At 60.2% G+C, this 20684-nt stretch overlaps 3 protein-coding genes across 4 annotated transcripts; 1 reads left to right on the forward strand and 2 right to left on the reverse strand.

The window, feature by feature from the left end:
- Positions 1-197: 197 nt before the first annotated feature.
- On the reverse strand, positions 198-14331 carry RRP12 (ribosomal RNA processing 12 homolog). The gene is made up of 34 exons (XM_065639023.1): positions 14163-14331; positions 12892-13127; positions 12710-12793; positions 12395-12471; positions 12134-12239; positions 11864-11980; positions 11611-11749; positions 11170-11297; positions 10764-10862; positions 10592-10683; positions 10403-10514; positions 10140-10237; positions 9897-10011; positions 9493-9635; positions 9188-9309; positions 8980-9044; positions 8707-8869; positions 8455-8609; positions 8010-8077; positions 7720-7813; positions 7356-7514; positions 7175-7255; positions 6987-7092; positions 6722-6829; positions 6463-6620; positions 6003-6094; positions 5732-5890; positions 5415-5590; positions 5160-5276; positions 4790-4839; positions 4443-4521; positions 4119-4186; positions 3619-3701; positions 198-3416 (listed from the first exon to the last, which is right to left on the reverse strand). Exons 1-34 carry the CDS (start codon positions 14299-14301, stop codon positions 3314-3316), a joined length of 3891 nt encoding a protein of 1296 aa, XP_065495095.1. The 5' UTR covers positions 14302-14331; the 3' UTR covers positions 198-3313.
- Positions 14332-14765: 434 nt separating this feature from the next.
- On the forward strand, positions 14766-17420 carry PGAM1 (phosphoglycerate mutase 1). The gene is made up of 4 exons (XM_065638807.1): positions 14766-15010; positions 15374-15648; positions 16158-16338; positions 16435-17420. The coding sequence occupies exons 1-4, from the start codon at positions 14872-14874 to the stop codon at positions 16602-16604; spliced, it is 765 nt and encodes a 254-aa protein (XP_065494879.1). The 5' UTR covers positions 14766-14871; the 3' UTR covers positions 16605-17420.
- A 605-nt stretch (positions 17421-18025) lies between these two features.
- EXOSC1 (exosome component 1) lies at positions 18026-20570 on the reverse strand. 2 transcript variants are annotated; one of them, XM_065638809.1, is made up of 8 exons: positions 20493-20570; positions 20047-20162; positions 19801-19875; positions 19077-19165; positions 18805-18838; positions 18621-18671; positions 18457-18541; positions 18026-18318 (listed from the first exon to the last, which is right to left on the reverse strand). In XM_065638809.1, the coding sequence occupies exons 1-8, from the start codon at positions 20521-20523 to the stop codon at positions 18212-18214; spliced, it is 588 nt and encodes a 195-aa protein (XP_065494881.1). In that variant the 5' UTR covers positions 20524-20570; the 3' UTR covers positions 18026-18211. The 2 variants fall into 2 exon arrangements, with proteins under 2 accessions (XP_065494881.1, XP_065494880.1); XM_065638808.1 differs by having other exon boundaries at positions 20032-20162.
- Positions 20571-20684: the final 114 nt, after the last annotated feature.

Genomic DNA, 20684 nt, shown 5'->3' on the forward strand with positions numbered 1-20684 from the left:
GCTGGAGCATCCTTCATGTGGCAGGAGCCACCGCAGCTCCTGGCATGGGAGAGAAGAAGGGCCAAGGCCGGCTCGACCAGCACACGGGGCCAGGGGTACAGAGCTGTGGAAGTTCTTGTGGTGCTGCCTTTCAGAGTCTTGTGCACACCTGACACTCCAAGCCTTCATGTTCTGTAGAAAAATAAAAGTTGCAGCCATTTTATTTCAAGGAAACCTTTAATTTGTGGCTTATGTGTAACCAGCGCAGCAGGGTCTGCCTGACTCCAGAGACCACACGGAGTGCTCCAAGAAGCAGGAGTTACACCATAAACCCCAACTCGCATCTCTGCTTGAAGATCTTTTATCTTTGCTCACCATCATGGAGAAATTAGAGGAACAGAGACACTGGAAGAAGTTTTGTTTCTTTTTTCCGATCTGTTTTTGTTTGCTTGTTTTTTCCTTTGTGCTTGGCAGCACCTGCCTTGCCCCAGGCTGCCCCCATGCCCCTGTGCACTGCCTGCACCAGGTTTGCACAGAGCTTACAGGTAGCAACCAAGAAAAGAAAGACAACTTTTTAGAAACAATCAGCTAAACTGTAGCTCAGAGTGCTGACAGGACTAGGAATTAATCTGACTTTTTTTTTAATTGACTAGATTTCAGCTGGAGTGGTCCCTTGCCATTTTAAACCTCAACACTTAATTATCTTACTGCAAATCATTTTAGCATATAAACACCAAGATTCCTCTTACGCTGCTGCCCCAGGAGGGTTTTCCCATCCCTACACCTTGGTGCGTGCCCAACCCTGGCTTTCAGTTGGTGTTAGGGAATAGACTGTCTCAGCTTATTGCCATCCTTAACAACTGGGGAGCCCCAGAGGCGCTGCAGCATGTCTGGAGGAGGTGGTCCTGCTGGATGCTGTGTGGGCACAGCCCCATGGGGCACATCCACCCCCCTCAGCAGCACGTCACAGTGGACACAACCGAGGCAGACGGCTTCTAGGGTAAGAAAACTATGACGTTTTCCTTCTCCTCCTGATTTTAAGCTTTAAAATTCAATGTGGGCATCTGCAACTGTCCCAGCTCACCCAGGGGTGGCCTGTTAGTCCCGTCAGTCCTCAAGCGAGCCCAGGACCCCTGCAGCCCACAGCTCTCAGACCGGCTTTGCAGCTATCTGCAAGCCCTTCGTGACAATTTCCTGCACAAGCACATCTGAACACAGGGACACCGTCATTGCCCGCTGTCACCTGCAGAAAGGAGTTGCACGGTTTAACAGCATGCTGGGTGAAGAAATTGCCTCCAGCCATGTCCCAGCTTGAGCAACAAAAGCCAGGCATTGCTCCAGGTCCCCGTCTTGTGCTCCTCTGCGGGTAACCACAAAATATTTGTGGCTGGTATCTGCAGGAGGCAGGACCCCACACCACCCCTCACCCTACCCCATAGCAGAGAGCTGTGCTCAGGCTCCGGCGGGCCCCCGAGCCGCAGCTCCGCTCCCCAGCAGGGACAGCTGCTGTGGGGAGCAGGCTTGACTCACCGCCAGCCTCTCTGGGCAGGATGACGTCTCCTCTCCAAAGGTTTCTACTGCATTACATGATTAATTAGCTGATTAACAAGATGTTGTTGCAGAAGAATCTGTTCTCTGGACACCGGCTCTGGTGAACACTGTCTTCTGCGCTAATGAAACTCTTCTGTTCCACACAGGCGTACACTAATTTAAGCAACAACATGCAAATGAAGAACAATACAGTGAGTAATCTGGAGCTTTTAAATGAATTAGCTACAGCCTTCTCCAGGCTCTGTCTCCAAGGAGAGAAGAGAAAAAGCAGTAACAGATAGCTCTGGTAAGCCTGGAGCCACTTGTGACAGGTGTTGGGGCTCAGAAGGTGACAGCTGCCTGTCTACCCCTGTCCTTCTCAGGGGACGGAGGGCATCAGGCCAAGGCTGCAGGCAGCAGGAGGTGCATGTAGCTCCTGCTGACTGAACGTGGTCAGGAGGTGCTGCTGGAGATGCCTGTCCTATAAACCAGGCGGTGGGCTCCCTTCTGGCTGGATTAGAACAGCACCTCAACATGGCCCTGGGGCTCGAGGGTCCAAGTGAGACCTCTGGATGGGGAAGCAGGAAGGGGATAGTGCTCCTGACAAGGCAGGACCAATACCAGTACAAGAGCTCATCCTCCACCCCCAGGCTTTTAAAAGGATCTTGGAAAAAACCAAAAGGCATGTAAGAGGCACAAAACTGGATTTGCAGCCTCCAGAAAGAACCCTGCAGTAACAGGCTGAACAAGCACAATCCCTTTAGCTTATTAGAGCATTGCAATTCCAGCATGTAAGCTACCACAGTGGGAAATGGCAAAGGACTAAAGGCTTTTTCATGTAGAAGAGGAAGGGAAAGCCAGCTCTGTTCACAAATACATGTTCTTTGCAATGTGAGCAATTGAACCTGTGTCCACTACCCTCAGCTCCATTCTCTTCAGCGTGCTTTGGCCAAACACCATCTTTTGGGCTCAGTGCAAAAGTAACTGAGCAAAAACAGATGCTTATGCCAACCTGAGATGGTTGGACAGCTAAAAAGGTCCAGGATTATTTGTGCTGCTCAGGTCTAGCTGGCAGATAGTCAGAGCAGAGGAAAGGGCTCCTCTCAGCTCTCATGGGTATGGGAAAGGGCAAGGCATAGAGTTTGCAGTAGCAGTTTTCTAGCCAATTTGAAGAAATTTGCAGCAAACCATTCTGCTCTGCAACCAGGCATGACTGATATGAGAAAAGCGGAGGCAAGACAGAAACCAGGGGCAGCCAAATGGCAGACACGTCCTCCCATGGCAGAGATCCCCTGGCCTACAGCTTAGGGCTGAGACCCTGTTCATCCAGAAGATCCGGCCAAGAGGGAGGTTCTATAAGGAAGCTGGTTGTAAGCAAAGAACTTCACAACCCCTCCGGTTTCTTTCTTTGGTCAATCCCACGACTCAGCCCTATGCATGTCTGCCAGACGGACACGGGACACGGGCTCTGCCTTGCTGCACAGCATGCAGGCAACGCACAGCTCTTCAGAGAAAGAGAGGAGGAATCTGGGCTGGGTAGGAACCGTGGGTATTTATCAACATATTCATTATGTGTTCCTTGCTTTCGCATACACCCCCCGCCCCCACACCAGGCAACCCCACATCTTCCTCCAGGCACAGGAGGGCAGAGCTGGGGCCATGAGTCTGTAATGCGACAGGGCGGCTTCCCAGGGGGTCCCAAACAGATGCAGGCCACCTCCTGCTTCACTCAGCAAGCCCCTGTCCAGAGGCCACGGGGTGTTGTCCGTCCTTGTGCAGGTGCAGACCGAGCACTCAGGGCTCCTCAGGGGCGCTGGGCCTTCAGACGGTTCCTGCGGCCGGCTTTAGCCCCACGCTGGGCACCCTTCATCAGCCCCTTGAACTGGCCCTGCATTTTCGCCCGCTTCCTGGGGAGAGGGAGGAGGAGGCTGGGTTAACGTGGGCACTGGGCACAGCTGACACACAGGGATGCTCCAAGCTCTGCAAGGAGCGGCACAGAGGCTGGCATGGAGTTCCCAGACCCACGAAAAAAACGTAACAACAAAACACAGGATGGAAGGCAGATTTTGGCCCTGTTCGCCACCCTGTGCCCTTCCTGGCCAGCCTCACCTTCTGTTGAGTTTAGCTCTGTTCAGGGGGATGTAGGCGTAGGGGTCGAGCTGGCCCTTCTTCTTCACATCACCTTTGCCTTTCTGCGGAAGAAAGTGATGTGGGAGAAGATGCGGCACCAGGGGAGACATAAATGCCCTGTTCTGGTGCAACCCTGGCACTCGGACACCCCAAAGACTATGTTACAGCAGGATGCCGGCTGAGCACATGGCCTTTCGGGTTGATTTTCCAGCCAGATGATGCTACAGACACCTGCTTTGAGCAGTGAGCAGGAACTGGTCATGGAAAGGGCAGGACTGGTCCTCCAAGATGGGCTGGAAACGTTCACAGGTACCAAGCATTCCGCAGCTCAGAGCAGAGACCTCCCCAGCCTGACACTGCTGGACCAGACCCTCAGCAAACGACCGGTGCTTCCCAAACCCCAGACCAGCAGCAGCCCTGCCCCAGCAGAACCCCAGGCATCCCACCACCCAAACCCTGCCACCTCCCAGGTCCCTGACCTTGGATCTGTACTCCGCACCAAAGGCTGGCTGCTTGTCCAGCTGCCGATGGATCCCAGAGCCTCCAGCTGGAAAACAGGGAATGCGTGTTGAAAAGGGGCCGCAGGGCTCCCCACTCCCATTTCCGATGCCAGAATGCACCAGGGCTGGGGAAACTGTTCCTGTTTTTGCCTCCAGCTCTTGGCTGTGAGGACAGCAGAGAAGGATGACCATTTCCCACGAGCAAAGATCTCTGCTCCAGGTGCCCTGGAGCAGCCCAGCAAGACAGGTATGTGGTTCTGTGCCCCTGGGGAGCCCTAGACTGGGCACAGGCAGAGAACTTACCTCTGTACTGAGGGTAGGTCCCAGCCTCAGGTTCCTCATCTTCCTGCTCCTCTCTGAACCGACGCTTCTGGCTTTTCTTCTGCAGAAGAAAGCAGCGGGGACCCTGCAGCTAGCTTGCCCTCCCATGTAACCCTGACATCCTGCTTCCTCCCGTGGGGACCCAGAGACCTTCCAAGACTGCCCGTGCATGTCCGCTGTCTCCAGCAAGCCTCCCGTATCCCTCCAAGCAGCTGGCAGTTGCCCGGTGTTCCCACTGTCCTCTGGGGCAGAGCTGCAGCTGCTGTGGCACAGGCAGGACTGTGCCAAGCCCCATGACGTCTCCTCATGAGCACAAGCCCCATACTTACACTGCAGAGGCCCACATCTTGCAGCACATCTGCCATCTCCTCGTCCACTCCTATGGCACAAGACAAGAGGGTCAGTGCAGGATGTGGGCACAGGTGAGCCCCGGTACCATGCCAGCCCCTGGAGTGGGCTGCAGGAGCGGGGTACCCCTGCTGAACTGGCACAGGTGGCTGTGTCCCCTCCAGCACCATCCTGGTGATGAAGGGGGCTGCCTCTCCTGGGTGGCAGTGGCCCAAACAAGAGCCACTGGGTGTGACACAAGGACACACTAACCCCTGCTGCTTCCACTCACATTCTCCCCAGCTCCCACATATGGGTGGCAGGAAGAAAACCGAGTACCAAAGCAAGTATGACGTGCCCCCCAGCCAGTACCTTTGGCTTCAGCATCGTCAATCTCCTCTTCCTCTTCGTGGATGATCAGGCGCCCATCCTCAGACATCTGGAAGTCATGGCTCACTCCTCTGGACCGGCTGGGGCCTGGCTTGGTGGCTGCTCACAAAGAGTGGGGTCAGAACCTAGGGAAGGACCTACTCCTGGGGGCAGTCGTACCCCCAGGGCCCCTGTGCATCACACCAGCTCCCGCCCCGTCCATCCCACCCCAGCCACATCCCAAGATCTGCTCCTCACCCAGCACCCGCTGGGACACATTGGGGTCCAGGAAGTTGAGAGGCTCATCCTCTTCCCCCTCCTTCAGCCAGGCCTGGCCCTTCTGCCGTGCTTGCTTCCTCCGCTCCTTGCTGCTCCGCTGCCATTCCTCCTCTTCCTCCTCCTCGTCCTCTGAGTCAGCCAGGATCTCCTCCATGCTGGTCAAAAAAGGCAGACGGGACGATGCAATCAGAAGAAGCCCAGGCATGTAGACCCCAGAGATGTCCCCAGCATCTCTAGAGGCACCAGCTGAGTAAATCCAACAGTGCTGCTCTTACTTCACCCTGGCGCATCTTTACCTGTCTCCTCTGGGCTGTGCTGGCGGTGCCTGCTCTTCATCCGTATCTGCAGCTGCCTGCCTCAGGGCACGCTGCTTGCGGCTCCGGGCTTCAGCCTTGCGGATATTCACCAGCACCTTGTGGTACTCGACCGGCAGCAGCCCCTTCACCAGCTCGAAGCTGAGGAGCGCACCGAGAGTCGTCAGTGCCCACCTCTTCCCACACTGCTTCCCAGGGAGCTCCCTTCCTGCCCTGGTGCGGCTCCGGCACAACCCAGGAGCCCCCGGCTCACCCGAATTTGCGGATGAACTTGGTGAAGAGATTTCGCAGCTTCATGCGGAAATGGCGTCTCATGTCGTCCGAAAGGTTCCCCAAGGCCTCCAGCTGCCAGGAGAGAGAGACCCTTGAGACTAGAGCACCCCCGCCCTGGGCACCCAGCCTCCCCCCACTACTCCCCTGTACAGCCACCCAGCTCATCCTGCTGCCATCTCATAGAATCATTTTGGTTGGAAGAGACCCTCCAGATTATTGAGTCCAACCATAACCTAACTCTAGCACTAAACCCTCTCCCCACACCCAACCCTGGCAGGGCTGTGGTGAGGTCTCCCTGCTTGGCAGGGCTGGTTCACAGGGGTTCTCCGGCTGGTCCATGCCAGCATTCAGGAGAGAGGCCTCCTCACTTCTTTCTCAGCCACCAAGACCAAGGTTGTGCCCCACCAGCCCCCGTGGGTCACCCCGCAGTGGGACCTCACCATGGCCTGGACATGCTTGGCCAGCAGCTTGGTGTCCAGCAGCAGCAGCACGACTTTGAGAAAGCCCAGGGCTGCCTTCACCACGTCCCGTGTGCGGGAGGCCAGCAGCAGGCAGACGTTCTGCAGAAGCTGCTCCACCACGCTCAGCTCCAGGTGATCTGCAACCACAGTAGGGCTCAGCCACAGCCAGTCCCCGCCTTCACTGGGGGGTCTGACTCGTCCTTCCGTGCTGTCGCCGGCCCTCAGCCCTCCTGCTCACCTTTGAACTCGAAGAACAGGCGGGTGAGCGCCAGCACTGTGCAGCTGATCATGGTGACCGAGCCCGTAAGCCCCGCGTAGACCAGCAGCAGGAACCTCTCCATGGCCTCTGCAGGAGGGGAAGGACTCAGGACCCCACTCACACCCTGCCCAGCAACATCCCTGGGCAAGGGTTCGATCCCTGTTTCAGCAGGGTGCCAGGCATGGGTCCGACCCGCCCGGGGATGGAGCAGCCATGGGGCTGAGCAAGTGGGGCTGGAGCTCACCTTGGGGGGTGGGCCCAAAACGGATGACGGCATGCCCCATCTCCACGAGCAGCACAAAAGCATTCTTGCGGGCCCCCACCGACACCTCCTTGGTGCACAGGATGACCTGGAGGCACATGAGCATGTCACATCACTGTTGCCACCCCCGTGGCCAGAACCAGCCGTGTCCCCTCAGGGACCATGCTCACCTCCGGGACCAGGGCAGTGATGAAGGGCTCGTGCTCTGCAGAGAGCTGCTTCACAATGTGGAACAGGCACTTCAGCCGGGGCTGGGGAAAGAAACAGACCAGTGCTGGTACACCCAGAGACACACACCTTGCTGTCCTGCTGCCCACGGCCGAGCTCAGCCACCGCAGCCCTTGCTCTCACCCTCTTGGCCGGGGATGCCGCGCTCTTGAGCGAGTCCAGCAGCGCTGTCTGCAGATCCCGCAGGTGGGAGCGGACAAAGGCCTGGCAGGGGCCATGTGGAGCAGCACACACCTCCTCCAGCACGCGATACGCCTTCTTCTGCATGCTGTGCTCCTTGCTCTGCAGGGACAGCCAATGCGCCCCTGCCGTCAGGCCAGCCCCTTGCCACGGTGTCTGGAAAGACCCCCCAGCACCCCACGCCACCCAGCAGAGACCTGTCCCCTACAGCAGCTGCTCAGCCCCCCACAGCGTGGGTCCAAGTTGGCAGCAAGTAGAAGGTGCCCCACTGCACCCCCTGCACCTGTGAGGCTGGGGGCTGACTCACCTGGAGGGAAGGTTGGATGGTGCGGTACAGGGAGCCTAGGGATGGCTCATCGGCATAGGGAGCCATTGCCACCACCAGGTCCAGGATGGAGAGCCTGCAGTAGAGAGGGACAAGCAGGTGGGTGACTGCAGGGTCACTAACACTCCTCAACCAAGCTGGGATTCCAGCTGTGAGTCTCATGGGACGCATAAGAGTTGCACATTCTATATGGGACAGCACAAGTGCCTCAGTGCTGCTCACCAGGAGGAAGGTCGCAGTTCTACCCGTTAGCAGCAGCCCCCAGGTGTTACCTGGTAAACTCGGAGCTCTCAGGACTGGTCAGCTTCTCACTGGCTTTCTGCAGGAACCCGCACACCATCTGCAGGACAGGCACCCAGAGCAGGATCAGAACTGAATGAAGGGAGCACTTCTACAAGAGTTTACAATCCAGCAGGCAAACGCCTTGGGACAGGACTGTGCGGAGACCAGAAGCACCAGTGGGTCCACAAAGAACAGGGCAAATTCCCAAAGGGCTTGTGCACAATGTGCCAGGTGTGGCTGCAAGACTGGGAAATCCCAAACCACTGGCTGGGAAGGGCTCCCTTCCCATGAGGGCAGGGAAGAGCTGCTTTCGGCCCAGCATCTTTCCTCCTGTCCTCTCCACTCAGGCACCCACCACAGCCCCATCAAACTGGGTATGGCTGGGAGACGCTGGTCGGAGCCAGCACAGCCTGCCCCACTGCCCCAGGCCCTCACCTGGGCGTCAGTGATGGTCAGGTAAGCACGGACAGTGTCCAGCACAGAGCGGCGCTGCGCGTTGCTGCCTGCATCCTCCTCAGCCTGGCTGTACACGTTGAACAGAATGGGCAGGAAATTTTTAGCAAAGCGACCCACTTCTGCCCGCTCAGCATCTAGGGAGAGGATGACAAAGGGGTGCGGATCAGCATCTCCCCTCTCTGGGTCACCACAGGCGACAGGGACCCACCATGAGGGTCTGTCCCCACCAACCTGTCTGGCATCCTTTGCGGATGAGGGTGCGCAAGGCCTGGCACACAGTGGGGCGCAGGTCTGGGCGCTCGCTGATGGCCATGCCCAGGGTGCGGGCCAGCCCCTTGAAGGCCCCCAGCACGTCCGTGGGGTGAGTGCAGAAGCCGGGCAGCAGAGTCCAGACCTGGAAGGCAAAGAGAGACGTGGGAGGCCAGCACCTTTCACCCAAGTCACTGCTCCCCAGCCTGGCACCACAGGAATGCCACAGCAGGGCTCCCAGGCACTCCTCCTGACCTGCCACTGCAGTGTGTCATAGATCTTGGCCTCCATGCTCTTCCCAGCCTGGGTAAACTCCACGGCTGCAGAAGAGAAGGGGAAGATGAGCTGAGCAGCAGAGATGGCAAAACCCTGTTTGGCTCCAGGGGAGGGATGGAAGGTCCCCGGCGCTCCCAGGAGGGCAGGACCTCAGCTGCTGGGACCCCCACCGTGTCACCCTGCTTACCTCTGCTTTTCAGGGTGGCCGCCAAGGGCAAGAAGTAGCTGGTGAAGAAGCCGAGCCGCGCACCCTGCACGTAGTCCCGCAGCACCGGCAGGAGCCAGCTGCGGGGGAAATCCAGCGTCTCCCTGGCGAGGGAAGGCAGAGGTCAGAGGACCGGGGGGCACACCAGGCCCTGGGCACAGGGCACCTCTGCCCAGCCCCAAAGCTGGGCACAGGGAGGGTCAGCAGCGCCAAACCCCTCCAGCACCATAAGGGCACTGAACAAGAACTGAACAACTGCCAAACTGCAACTCTGTGACTGCACTCACTCCTTGCCATCGATCTCCAGGGGCACAGCCTCCAGCAGCACCTCAGGGCCCATGGCACTTACAGCAGCCCCCACCGCCTGGTCCACTTCAGTGGTGTGGGGGAAATGTGGGGACAGACGTAGGTCACACAGGGACCGGAGACACTGTGGGGACAGGGCAGGATGGTCACAGCAGAGCCATGGATGCAGATCCAGCACGTGTCACTTGCTATTCCTGCCCAGGGATGCCAGCTGCCCTGCGTGTTCCCGCGCTGAGTGCCAGAGCTGTGCACACCCTCCCCATGCACAGGCAGGAGGGCGGGCAGCAGAGCGGCCCCACGCTGCAGTCAGAGAGGGCAACACAGGCCAGGCAGCAGCACTGCCACCCCACCTGCCTCCATGGATGCCCCTGACAGTCTGGCTCACCTTTCTCATGATGGGGTGACACTGCTTCCCACATGTCTCGAAGAAGACCTCCAGCACCCGCAGCACCTCACCCCACGCCGCAAGGAAACGGTATGTCAGGCCCTCCTCCACTGATCTGCGGAGGAGAGAGAAGATGGTCACACCGGCAGGGACCGATCCAGCACTGATTGAGGACTGGACAGAGGTTGCTCAGAGCTTAGCCAGGCCCACAGGGACAGCCTCTCCCACACCACCGCTCCTCACTTGAACATCTTGCACAGGAAGGCAGCAGGGGCTGGGGCAGACGCAGAGACAGTGCCCAGGTCATCCACGTGAGGAGCAACACACTCACTCAGGAGGGTCTGCAAGGACAAACAAGGAAAATGGAGTGGCAGTAGACTGCAGATCCTCCAGCCTGGCAGGCACAGAGGGACACACCATCCCCTGGTTAAGCCCCAAACCCTCAGGGCAGAGCCCTCTGTGAGGACCAGAGCAGCCAAGCATGGAGCAGCACCCACGCACGGTACCTCCAGGGTCTGCGCTGCCGCTGACACCACCTGGGAGTGCGGGGAGAGGAAGCAGTTCATGGCAGCAGCGAAGAGCCGGGGCAGGTGAGCCCAGCACAGGTCCTTCTGCAGCCTGGAGCAGAGAGACGAGGCAGTTGAGAGACCGAGCGGCCGCTTCTCCCCCTGCCCAGCCACAGCCCCTGCCCATACCTGCCCAGGTTGACGTGTGCCTGCTCCATGGTGGACAGCCAGGTCAGCAGTGGCTGCAGGTCACTCGTGCTGGGCACGTAGTCATAGAGAGCCTGAGGAAGCAGAGAGTGGGTAGGTGCCGTGGCACTGCCAGCGCCATTCCTCACCCCCTACACCGGCACCCCACACTCACGGTGATGATTTGGGCGTTGAGCTCGGCCGGCAGGCAGGCCACGCTGGCCTGGGCGCTGAAGAGGCTGTGGAAGGCTTGCATGGCACACGCTGTCACCAGCTACGAAGGACACGGCATCAGGAGGCAGGTAGCTCCACAACAGGTGGCACCTCTTCACACCCCTGCCTCCCCAACCCCAAAGCAGGCTCTGCATGGGGAAGCCCAGTGCTCCTGTGACTGCACCCCGTTTTCAGCCCCCCTCATCCACAGCAGGCAGGCCAGCAAGTGCCAGCTGCCCTGGGCTCCTCTGTGTTTGCATCCTCCATTTCCAGGCTCCTAGCCAGCAGCCAACAGGGTTTGAGCCCTTCCAGGACACAGCAATGGGGAAAGGGGCTGGCCTCCCCATCCAGAGCATGGGAACACTCACCACGTGGCTGAGGGTCATGACTCGGAGCAAGGTTTCACAGCAGGTCTTTACCACGGCTGCAGGGAAGCAGGGCAGCAGGTCCCGCAGCAGGGCCAAGACGTGCAGGGTGGTGGTCGCCTCCTTGGTGCCTGCAGGAGCAAAACAACACCTGAGCCCGTGGTGCCCTTTTGCAAAGAAATGTCTGAGGCAAAACCCCTGTGAAAGTGATGGGCTGACCCAGACACCTGAGGTGAACACTCTCCCTAGTTTCTAGGAAGAGCAGAACAACAGATAGATGGCTGAGGACTATCCAAAACACCTTAGCTGCCCCTGAGGCTTCTCATAACCTCACCAGCAATCCAAGGTGCTGCACCCTCCCCTCTTCCCTTCAAGTCCTCATTCTCCCACAGCTACAGGCCCGCCCATACTCAGCTGCAGACCCCTTGCTCCAGCGCCCCACACCTCCAGCTTTTTCAATCTCCTGCACACAGAACTTGGCGGTGGAGGGTGCTGCGGGGTGATGCTCAGGAGCCGTGTCTCCAAACATGAACTCGCTGCCCCTCAGGACAGAGCACACGCCATGCTGCGCTGCTTTCCGCACCTGGGGGAAGGAGAACTGAGGTCTGTAAGAGCCACAGACCCTGGGGGCACAGCCAGCCCCAGAAACAAGCCCCAAAAGCAGTGTTATTCCTCACCAGGGGCACGGGGCACTTACCTTGGGCTTGGTATGAACGCAGAAGCTCAGCAAGCCATGATAGACCTGGAGGGTGACAGGGTAGCTCCAGGCTGCCAAGTCCTGCTTCCGCAGCAGCGTGGCTAGGCAGGAGAGGATCTACAAGGGAGCAGCAGGGGTGTTAGCATCAACCCACCGAAACTCCTCCTCACTGCAACAGCCTCAGGCTGAGCACCCAGCACCACCTCAACCCCAGCTCTCAGCACAGCCCTGGCCAGAGCTGGCACCGCTGGCTGCCGCTCAGGTACTCACCCATCGCAGGGCTGAGGTGGAGCTGCTGCAGGCCTGTGAGGAGACGATACTCATGAAGGCTTTCGAGGCATCTGAGAACTTTTTTATGAGCACAGGGCTTGGGACCCTGCCAGGAAAAGGGGATGTGTCAGTGGTCAGGACCAGGCAGCCAGTGACAGTCTCACAGGGAACTGCAAACCCAGCCTGGTGAGGGGGACAGCGCTGGCCCATCTTCCATGATGGGCATGGGTAGCTCTCCCTGCTCTTGTATCAGCCACTCACCGCTTTAGGACGAGGTTGAGCAGGTAGGCAACAGCAGCAAGTGACTCGGGGGACTCCACGGCCTCCAGTGTGGTCATCTGGGAATGAGGAGGCATGAGCAAGGGGGACAGGGGGCTCACATCAGGCCACCCCTTCCCCAGTTCTTGGGGATGGGGGCAGAGAAACCGAGAACAGCCCAACAGCATCTCTGCTGGAGAAGGATGCCCACAACCTTGGCTACGAGCACATCACGTTCCACCACTAACACTCCTGAGAGCCCACCCCAGCTGCCAACAGCAACTTTCCTCACACCTCCTCCCCACGACCATCACTCACCAGCGCAGCAAAATACTCCGTCTCGCTCTCCTTGCCCCCCCGTGAGCGGATCACCTCCGTCACGGCTGCCAGCACAGCGCAGATCTACAAGCAGCAAGCAAAGCGGGTCAGCACCCTCAGCCTGATGTCTGGGGAGGCCATTCCCACCAGACGCCCCCACCCAGACCTGCTCCTGCCCGCACCTCTTTGTGAGCAGCAGAGTTGGACTCCCAGAAGCGCTGCACCTTGCTGAAGGTGACGTTGGTGCAGTCGCTCAGCCCGCTCAGGAAGGTGCCAGAGGACTTCTCTGTGGCACCTTCCCCAGCATCGTCCTCCTCCATACGGAGCTGAGCGCTGTCACTTGGTCGCTCCAAACGCAGGGACCCCGACTGCAGCTCATTGTGCAGCTTCACTGCATCCACCGTTAAGTTGCTTTTCTCTGTCAGGAAGAAGGGGTACGATCAGACGTGTGAAGTTGCATTGCTCTGCTATTCACCCCAAAACCCCCTACGTCCCCCTCCTTCCCCTCTCCGCCAGACACAGCTTGGCTGGAGCTCATCTCCAGCACACGAGACACAGATGCTGCCTCCTCCTGATGGGAGAAAGCAGAGTGATAACTGGAGAGAGGTCATAATTCTTGTGAAAACAAACCAGGGTGCAGTCCAGCCACCTCCTCTGATGGAGGGGAGCACTGCACCCTCACAAACACATCCTGGTGTATCAAGGCTTTAACCCTGAGGTGCTCCATATACTCTGCCCCATTTATCTTCTTCTGCGTGGAAACCCTGGCAACCAGACAGCCAAGGCACAGGCTTTGTGTCCCTCTAAGTCACACCAGCTTGCAAACAGTTGCAAGGGGACAGTGCGTGCTGCAAGAGGCATTTCTTCATGAGCAGGAGAAAGATCTCCCTAGCCAACAGCAGCCAGGGCTGTGCAACTCCAGCCCCTCGCAGACTGCGATGCTCTGGGGTTTGTCTTCTCCATCACGGAGCCTTCTGAGCAGAAGCCTCTGTCACTTTCCTCTCCATGCCAAACACTGCAGCAGCGCTGACAGGCACGGCCGCGGGCTTCTGGGAGCCCGAATCGCTCCTGCCATGAGCCTGCCGGGGGTCCCGCTGCTGGGACAGCGCCTGCCCTGGCGGCCGCGGGCACGGCCACGGCGGGGTGACAGGTGTGGCTGCACGCCGCGCCCCGTTTCGTGCCCACAGCCCCGGCGCCACGGTGAAGGTAAGGAGGACACACTCGTTACGCCGCGGGCTCCGTTCCGCTCCCCGGTTTGCTGCCTCCGCCTCCCCGGGCTGTTGCTCGGGGGTCAGCGGCTCCGGACCCTCCTGCCCGAGCTCTCAGGAGCCGGGGACCCAAAGGCTCGTCCCGCAGACCCCGCGCCCCTGCAGCCCGCACCGGGAAGGGCCGGGCACACGCAGGGAGCTGCCCGCACCGGAACCCCGTCCCGTGCCCGCCTCCCTGCCCTCACCCGCGGGCCGGCTGCAGAAGCGGCTACGGGCGGCCAGGCGGTGCTGGCGGGTCTCGGGGTTGCAGTCGCTGCTGTGGCCCTTCCGCCACCGCTTCAGCTTGGCGGCAGCGCCAGAGCGGAGCCGCCCGCTCCGCGCCATGCTGGAACCGGCTCCACGTGCTACTGCGCCACGCCCCCTTCCGCTTCCGGAGCCGGCCGCCATCTTGAGTGAGGGCAGCGCTGCCCTCAAGGCTGGCCGCCTCCTAGCGGGGCGAGCGGGGCGCAGGGTCGGGGAAGTGGAGCGGGGCCGTGGCCGCTTGGGGCTTGGCTGGGAGCCCCGAGGGACCCAGGAGCAGCCGCCACCAGGAGAGGCTGCGGGACAACCCCTGCGGGGCGAGGGGCACGGCTGGTGCTGAACCCATTTGGAACCGTTCACACCGCGCCCGCAGCCGGGTCGCTGCCTGGCACGGCTGAGCAGCCACGACGCGTCACTGCGTCTGCGTTACGCTCGGTGACGTCACGCCCCTGAAGGTCGCGCCGCCCTTCCCGGCCGCGCCATGCGCTACGTGCGCCTCCGCCCGCCCGCCGCTCTGCGCGTGCGCGCCAGGCCCCGCCTTGCCGCGCGGGGAGGGGCGGGGCGACGCCACGCCGGTAGCGTCAGTCGCGCGCGGCAGCAGCGTGAGGAGGCAGCGCGCGCGCACCGGCCCGTCCCGCTCCCCGCTCCGCCGCCATGGCCGCGTACCGCCTCGTGCTCGTCCGCCACGGAGAGAGCGCCTGGAACCTGGAGAACCGCTTCAGCGGCTGGTACGACGCCGATCTCAGCCCCGCCGGTCAGCAAGAGGCGCGGCGTGGCGGCGAGGCCCTCCGAGGTACCGGTGACCGGTGAAAGGCGGACGGGGGTGGGTTAGGCCGGGACGGGGGTGTGTGGCCACGCGCGGCGGCCTCGGGCCTAGCGGGGGTGGTTTTTGGGGCTCTCCGATGCCCGAGGGAGGGCCTCCGGTGCCGGGGAGGGGGCTCCAGTACCGAGGAGACAGCCCCAGGTACCGGGGAGGGCTGGTTCTCCGGTAACGGTGGCGTCCCCGCCGCCGCTGGCCCACCCGTTAGGGCGAGTTGGCGGCGCCACCGGTACCAGCGCGGCGAGGCCGCCGCCCTTGGCCCCTCACCGGTTGCATAAGACCTGGCACTCACCTCCCCGCTGTCCCCCCCACCCCCCTTTCCCCGGTCTTTTCCAGATGCCGGCTACGAGTTCGACATTTGCTTCACCTCGGTACAGAAACGAGCCATCCGAACCCTCTGGACCGTGCTGGATGCCATTGATCAGATGTGGTTACCCGTTATCCGAACCTGGCGCCTGAACGAGAGGCACTATGGGGCTCTTACTGGTTTGAACAAGGCTGAGACGGCGGCAAAGCACGGTGAGGCGCAAGTGAAGATCTGGAGGCGTTCGTACGACATTCCTCCACCTCCCATGCAGTCCGATCACCCCTTCTACAGCACCATCAGCAAGGTAAGACCTATTGGTCTTCATCTGCCTTGCTGGGAGGCTCCTAAAACCCACCTTAGGTCCCTGCAGTGTGGTCTGGATTCCTCCGCAAGGTCTCTTCTGTCTCCGTTGCAGCAACTGGTACTGTTGTATGCGGTGCTGGCTGGTGTGGGGCTGAATTTGTCCCACTTCCTCCCCAGAGAAGCTGAACCCCTGGGCATTGCACAGATAGATGCAAAGCGGAATGGACAATACCTCTGTTAACGATTAGTCCAGTGACCCGTGCATGGGTGTTTGCTCTGATCTCTTCGCCCAGAGCAAGTGATGTGTGGTTTTCTCTAGGAGGGGTTCAGAGCTGCAAATGTAGCCAAGCACAGGCTCAAACTTCAAAGGCACTTCTTTGCTTCCAAGCTCAGCTTTGCCTACATGTAGCCAGGTCCCCGGGCAGAGAACTTGGGATGGGGGGATGAAGGCCTTGCTGCTGCCTTCCCATATGGTGCTGGGCTGCAGAGTGAGTGTGGCTGTTCTCCCAGGACCGTCGTTACGCTGACCTGACAGAGGACCAGCTGCCAACGTGCGAGAGCCTGAAGGACACCATCGCCCGGGCTCTGCCTTTCTGGAATGAGGAAATTGTCCCCCAGATTAAAGAAGGAAAGCGAGTCCTTGTTGCTGCCCATGGCAATAGTCTGCGTGGGATTGTCAAGCACCTGGAAGGTATGTCAGCCCTGCAGGGCTATCTGGGGTCTCCCTGCTGCCCCAGCTGGCACTGTGTGAGCAGGGCCATGAGTGACAGTGCCTCTGTGTTCGCAGGCATGTCAGAAGAGGCCATCATGGAGCTGAACCTGCCCACTGGCATCCCTATCGTTTACGAGCTGGACAAGAACCTGAAACCTATCAAGCCCATGCAGTTCCTGGGGGATGAGGAGACGGTGCGCAAGGCCATGGAGGCTGTTGCTGCTCAAGGCAAGGTCAAGAAGTGAGGGCGGGCAGCAGGCTAGCATGTAGTAGATGAGTCCCCCACCATCCCCCCACCCCTCTGTGCACACCCCCCACAGCCGTAGGAACTTGGAGCTGCAGAGCTGGAGCAGCTCCCCAGGATTAGGCCCGTTTCCTCGGGACCAGGCTCCCCTCTGCAGACAGCCCGGGGCAAGGGGCTGTGCGTGTGGAAGGCTGGTGTGAGAGGGAGCCCTGGCTCTGCCAGGCAGCGACCGCACACCTTTCCCCGCTGAGATCCCAGCCCTCAGGCCCTGTCTGCAGGGGGACGCGCTGAGCGATCCCTTGCCATGCCAGGCTCCTCTTCTGCTTTGCTTCCTCGGCAGCTCTTGTCACCTGGTTACTGTAGTTCTGTTGCTTGATTTAGTCATCCCGGGAGCAGTGGGGTGAGCACAGCAATCAAGATGGGTACCCCATACCCTTGTGGGTGTGTGGCACAAGGATTGGGACGCACAGACACTGAAAGGGTTGTATTTTGGTGCATGTGGTACAGCACCCAAGGGTGGTACTTGCGACTCTGGACCTAGCTCTGCCAGCCCCTGCTTTAACTTATTGCTTTTGGACAAGGGTGAGAGCCTGTTGTCTGGAGGTTTGTGTCCACCACATCTTTCCCCCAGCCAAAGCCCATCCTAGTCCTGTTAGTGAAGCAGGTGCCACTGTGCCCCATCCTGCGTGTGTGTGGCCCTGTCGCTGTGGCCTCCCCTCTGCCAGCGCCATGAGCCTGGGCTTGCAGGGGTCAGTGTTAACTGTCTGACAATAGCAGCTGTCTCGTTCCAGTTCAATAAAGGAATTATGTGCAGTTATGAGGTGTCGCTGCTTCTCTCCGCCATGTGCTTCTGGGTGCGTGGAGGTGACTCACCCAGCACCTCCCCTGGGCTCCTGTCGTGCATGTTGCTGCTGGGCACAGACACGGGTGCAGAAGGTGCCTGGGGCTGGGGCAGCAAAGCACAGCTCTGCAATCCCTGCAGATAGGGTGACGCCCTGCCGCTCGGTGGCTTTGAGGCTCTGGCTGCGGCACACCCTATTCCCAAGGACATGCAGTGCATGTGTGGTTCGGAGGAGATGCAGTGCCTGGGGCTGAGCCGCAGCCTGTATGGGTTATCAGTGCCGTGGCAGGGAGACAAGCTGTTCTCTGTGCTTGACACAGATGTGGGTAAATGAACCTGGCAAGGTGAGTGCCTGCCGCCAGCACCACCCAGCTGCAAGCTAGAGCTCTGTGCTGCTCGCCTCACTACAGCAAAGCCGCTGGGCTTTCCCTTCCCCGGTAGTGGGCTGGGAACACGTGCTTCCTCCCAGCCACAGTGCTGGGGAAGCTGTCCCCCTTGACAGCCCTGCTATAGGAGCTGGACCAGTGCACTGCTGGCAGCCCCAGCTCCCCTCTGGGCTGTAACTGAGGAGAGCACAGAGCTCTCAAAAAATATTTATTATTCAGAAACAGAAAATCCATCCTGCAAACAAGGGCCTGTCTGGCTGTTCCAGCCTCTTGCACGTGTGAAGGAGGCTGGAGCGCAGGGGCCGCTCTGGCCTCACGGACCCCAGCCCAGCAGCCCCTCGCCCCACAGGTCCCTGTGGGGGTCCTGGGGTGAGGGTGCTGCTAGGTCTGCAGGAACTGGGGCTGCACGCGGGCCACCTTCCGGAAGTCCTTAGTGTGCGTCCGTGGGCACTGCATCTCACACCAGCTGATGGGCACCATCTGCACCCCTAGGGACACCACACGTCAGTGATTCCTCTTCCCCAAATTGCATTCCTCCATGTGGAAATGGAGGAGGCTGCATCAGGTGCCCCTCGGGTGGGGATGAGGCAGGACTGTCTGAGCCCGGTCCCGTGGCCCGTCCCTACCTGCCTCACTGCGTGCAACCACTACACCCAGCTCGTTCTCCGCTGTGCTCAGCAGATAGTTGGACTGTGCATCCCCCAGCGAGATCTGATTAGGCAGGGGTTAAGGGAAAGGCCTCCCTGAAGTGACTGGAGCAAACCTGATGTCCCAGGAGGGGAAAGGATACGACTTTGGCCAGGACTATGTCACCAGGGCGGAAACTCTTGTACACTTCTACCTGCACAGGAGAGAGCAGGCAAAACCGCAGTGTGTCAGGGTGCTTGTCAGCAGTGGGACAAGTGTCCCTCACCAGCAAAAAGAAGGGAAGGGGGTGGCTGCAGTAAAAGAACCACCAGCAGAGCCTCACTGACCTTATCCTTCTCTGTGGCTCGAATATCTTCTCTCCTGAAAAAGGAGACGGAGGGATCTGAGTGCCAGTGAGCAAAGGCGACCCTCCAGCCCACAGCAGGAGCTGCCCCAGCCTCCCTGGGCATTGGCCAGGACTCACTGGACGCCTGCCCAGTGCTTGAGGCAGAGCTCCTGCCAGGACAGCCGGCTGTGCTGTCCAGAAAAGCCTTCCTCCCCCCTTGAGGATGGGGCACTTGAGCACCCCGTCCCACGGGGAACCCAGCCCTCTCCCTACCGTATGGTCCCCCGGAAGGTGGACTTCAGTGGTGTGGAGCCAACGTACAGGATCTGCACCTTGGCAAAGCGGGAGTTAATGCTGCAAACCTACCAGGAGAAAAAAGGGAATCGGTGCCAGCACAGGCCGGCTTTCACCCCAGGGCACCAGGCAGGGAAAGGGCAGGGTGCAGGCAGGACAGGGCTGGATGTAGGGAGCTCATGTCTCACTCAGCCTCCCCCTCCGTGTGACCAAAGAAGTGGCGGTGGAGATGGGAGACCTGGCAGCAAGCCAGGTGAGGAAGATGATATGTGTGCAACTCAAGACCCATGAATAAGGTCACCTGCTGTGACCCCAGTCCCTTTCCCACCATCAGCACTACAAGGAAATTAAACCCTGGTCTGAGACACCCTTCCTCTGAGCTGCCCCAGGCATGGCCTTCCATGCACCCTGCCCCAGAAAGAGTTCTGGAAGGGAGAGCAAAGAAAAACCTCCCCTCAGCCCATGTCCACCTTGGGGCAGGCAGCAAGGGCAGGTGTCCCCTGTGCCAATATCTGGCTTCTTTGTGAGCAAGGGACCCAAGGGAGCTACTGGGCTGCCTCTGCCCTGCTGGGAGCTGTGCAGATGGTATCAACAGACCCAGGGCTCCTCACCCCACCGCATACGTGTGTAGGAAGAAAGGTTGGCACAGGGCAGATTGCGCACAGGCTGTGAGGTTTGCTGTTGCAGCACACTCATGTTCTACCTTGCATGTCACCACGGCACCCACGTCGGGCAGGAGCTGGGACTCAGCATCTCTCACCACCGACACAACGGGCAGCTGCAGGGCAGCAGACAGGACTGTTAGCTCAGGGCATGGCCGGTGCGTGGGGTCACACAGGACCAGGCTCACAGCAGGCACTGTTGAAGCCCAGCTCCCAGTTGGGAATGGGCTGTACAGCCTCGGCACCCAGCTCTGGGGAAAGGTGGCACTTGCCATGGTTGCGCTCACCCCGCTGTCCTCACTCCTCTTCTCCAGGCAGCCGGCCAGCGAGGAGAAGATGAAGCCGTGCCGGGTGTAGGTGCCGCTGCCAGCCGTGGCCTCCTCCGCGCTGCACAGCCGCTCGCCTAAGGGACGGTACTCAAGGGCTGACGCTGCCAGGGCACGGTGCATCACGGGGGACCCGGCCTCCACACCCCGGGCCCGGTGCCCGCTGCTGACCGGCCCAATGGGGCAGGACACCACCCCCGTCCCGGTCAGTCTTCCCCTGCACCCCCGGGGTACAGCCCCTCTGCACGGCCCCCTCCCGCGGGCCCTCGGCTCGGGGCCACCCGCTCCCGCACCTCCCTCCGCTACTCCGGGCCCGCCCCCAGCCCCGGGCATCCCCTCCCGTACCCCGGGCACCCCACCGCCCCTCTCCGGCCAGCCCTCCCCCGGCCGCCCGGCCCCGCACTCACCGGGGACGCAGTACCGAGCGGGAGGCGCCATGTTCGCTGCCGGCAGTTCGCTCGCAGAAAGCGCTCACTCTATTGGTCCTCGGCAGTAAGGTGGCGCTGTAAGCGGTGTGGCTATTGGCTCTCCTCTGCCAGGAGAGGACCGTGAGCGCGCTGCCCGCTGGGAGTTGTAGTCCGGCGCCGGCAGAGGCGCTT

This window comes from Caloenas nicobarica, chromosome 7 (genome assembly GCF_036013445.1).
Source record: "Caloenas nicobarica isolate bCalNic1 chromosome 7, bCalNic1.hap1, whole genome shotgun sequence".
NCBI lineage: Eukaryota > Metazoa > Chordata > Aves > Columbiformes > Columbidae > Caloenas > Caloenas nicobarica.

What these genes read in the sequence shown, in the direction of transcription:
- RRP12 (XM_065639023.1), bottom strand. Translation starts at nt 14,301, where the DNA reads ATGGCGCGGAGCGGGCGGCTCCGCTCTGGCGCTGCCGCCAAGCTGAAG. An exon ending in CTGGAGATCGATGGCAAGGA is followed by an intron (nt 9,310 to 9,492) that starts GTGAGTGCAGTC and finishes TTCCCTCGCCAG; the next exon opens with GGAGACGCTGGATTTCCCCC. An exon ending in TGACGATGCTGAAGCCAAAG is followed by an intron (nt 4,840 to 5,159) that starts GTACTGGCTGGG and finishes CTTGTGCCATAG; the next exon opens with GAGTGGACGAGGAGATGGCA.
- PGAM1 (XM_065638807.1), top strand. Translation starts at nt 14,872, where the DNA reads ATGGCCGCGTACCGCCTCGTGCTCGTCCGCCACGGAGAGAGCGCCTGG. An exon ending in TGGCGGCGAGGCCCTCCGAG is followed by an intron (nt 15,011 to 15,373) that starts GTACCGGTGACC and finishes GGTCTTTTCCAG; the next exon opens with ATGCCGGCTACGAGTTCGAC. An exon ending in TCTACAGCACCATCAGCAAG is followed by an intron (nt 15,649 to 16,157) that starts GTAAGACCTATT and finishes CTGTTCTCCCAG; the next exon opens with GACCGTCGTTACGCTGACCT.
- EXOSC1 (XM_065638808.1), bottom strand. Translation starts at nt 20,523, where the DNA reads ATGGCGCCTCCCGCTCGGTACTGCGTCCCCG. An exon ending in CGCTCGGTACTGCGTCCCCG is followed by an intron (nt 20,163 to 20,492) that starts GTGAGTGCGGGG and finishes ACCGTCCCTTAG; the next exon opens with GCGAGCGGCTGTGCAGCGCG. An exon ending in ACCTTCCGGGGGACCATACG is followed by an intron (nt 18,839 to 19,076) that starts GTAGGGAGAGGG and finishes CTCCTTTTTCAG; the next exon opens with GAGAGAAGATATTCGAGCCA.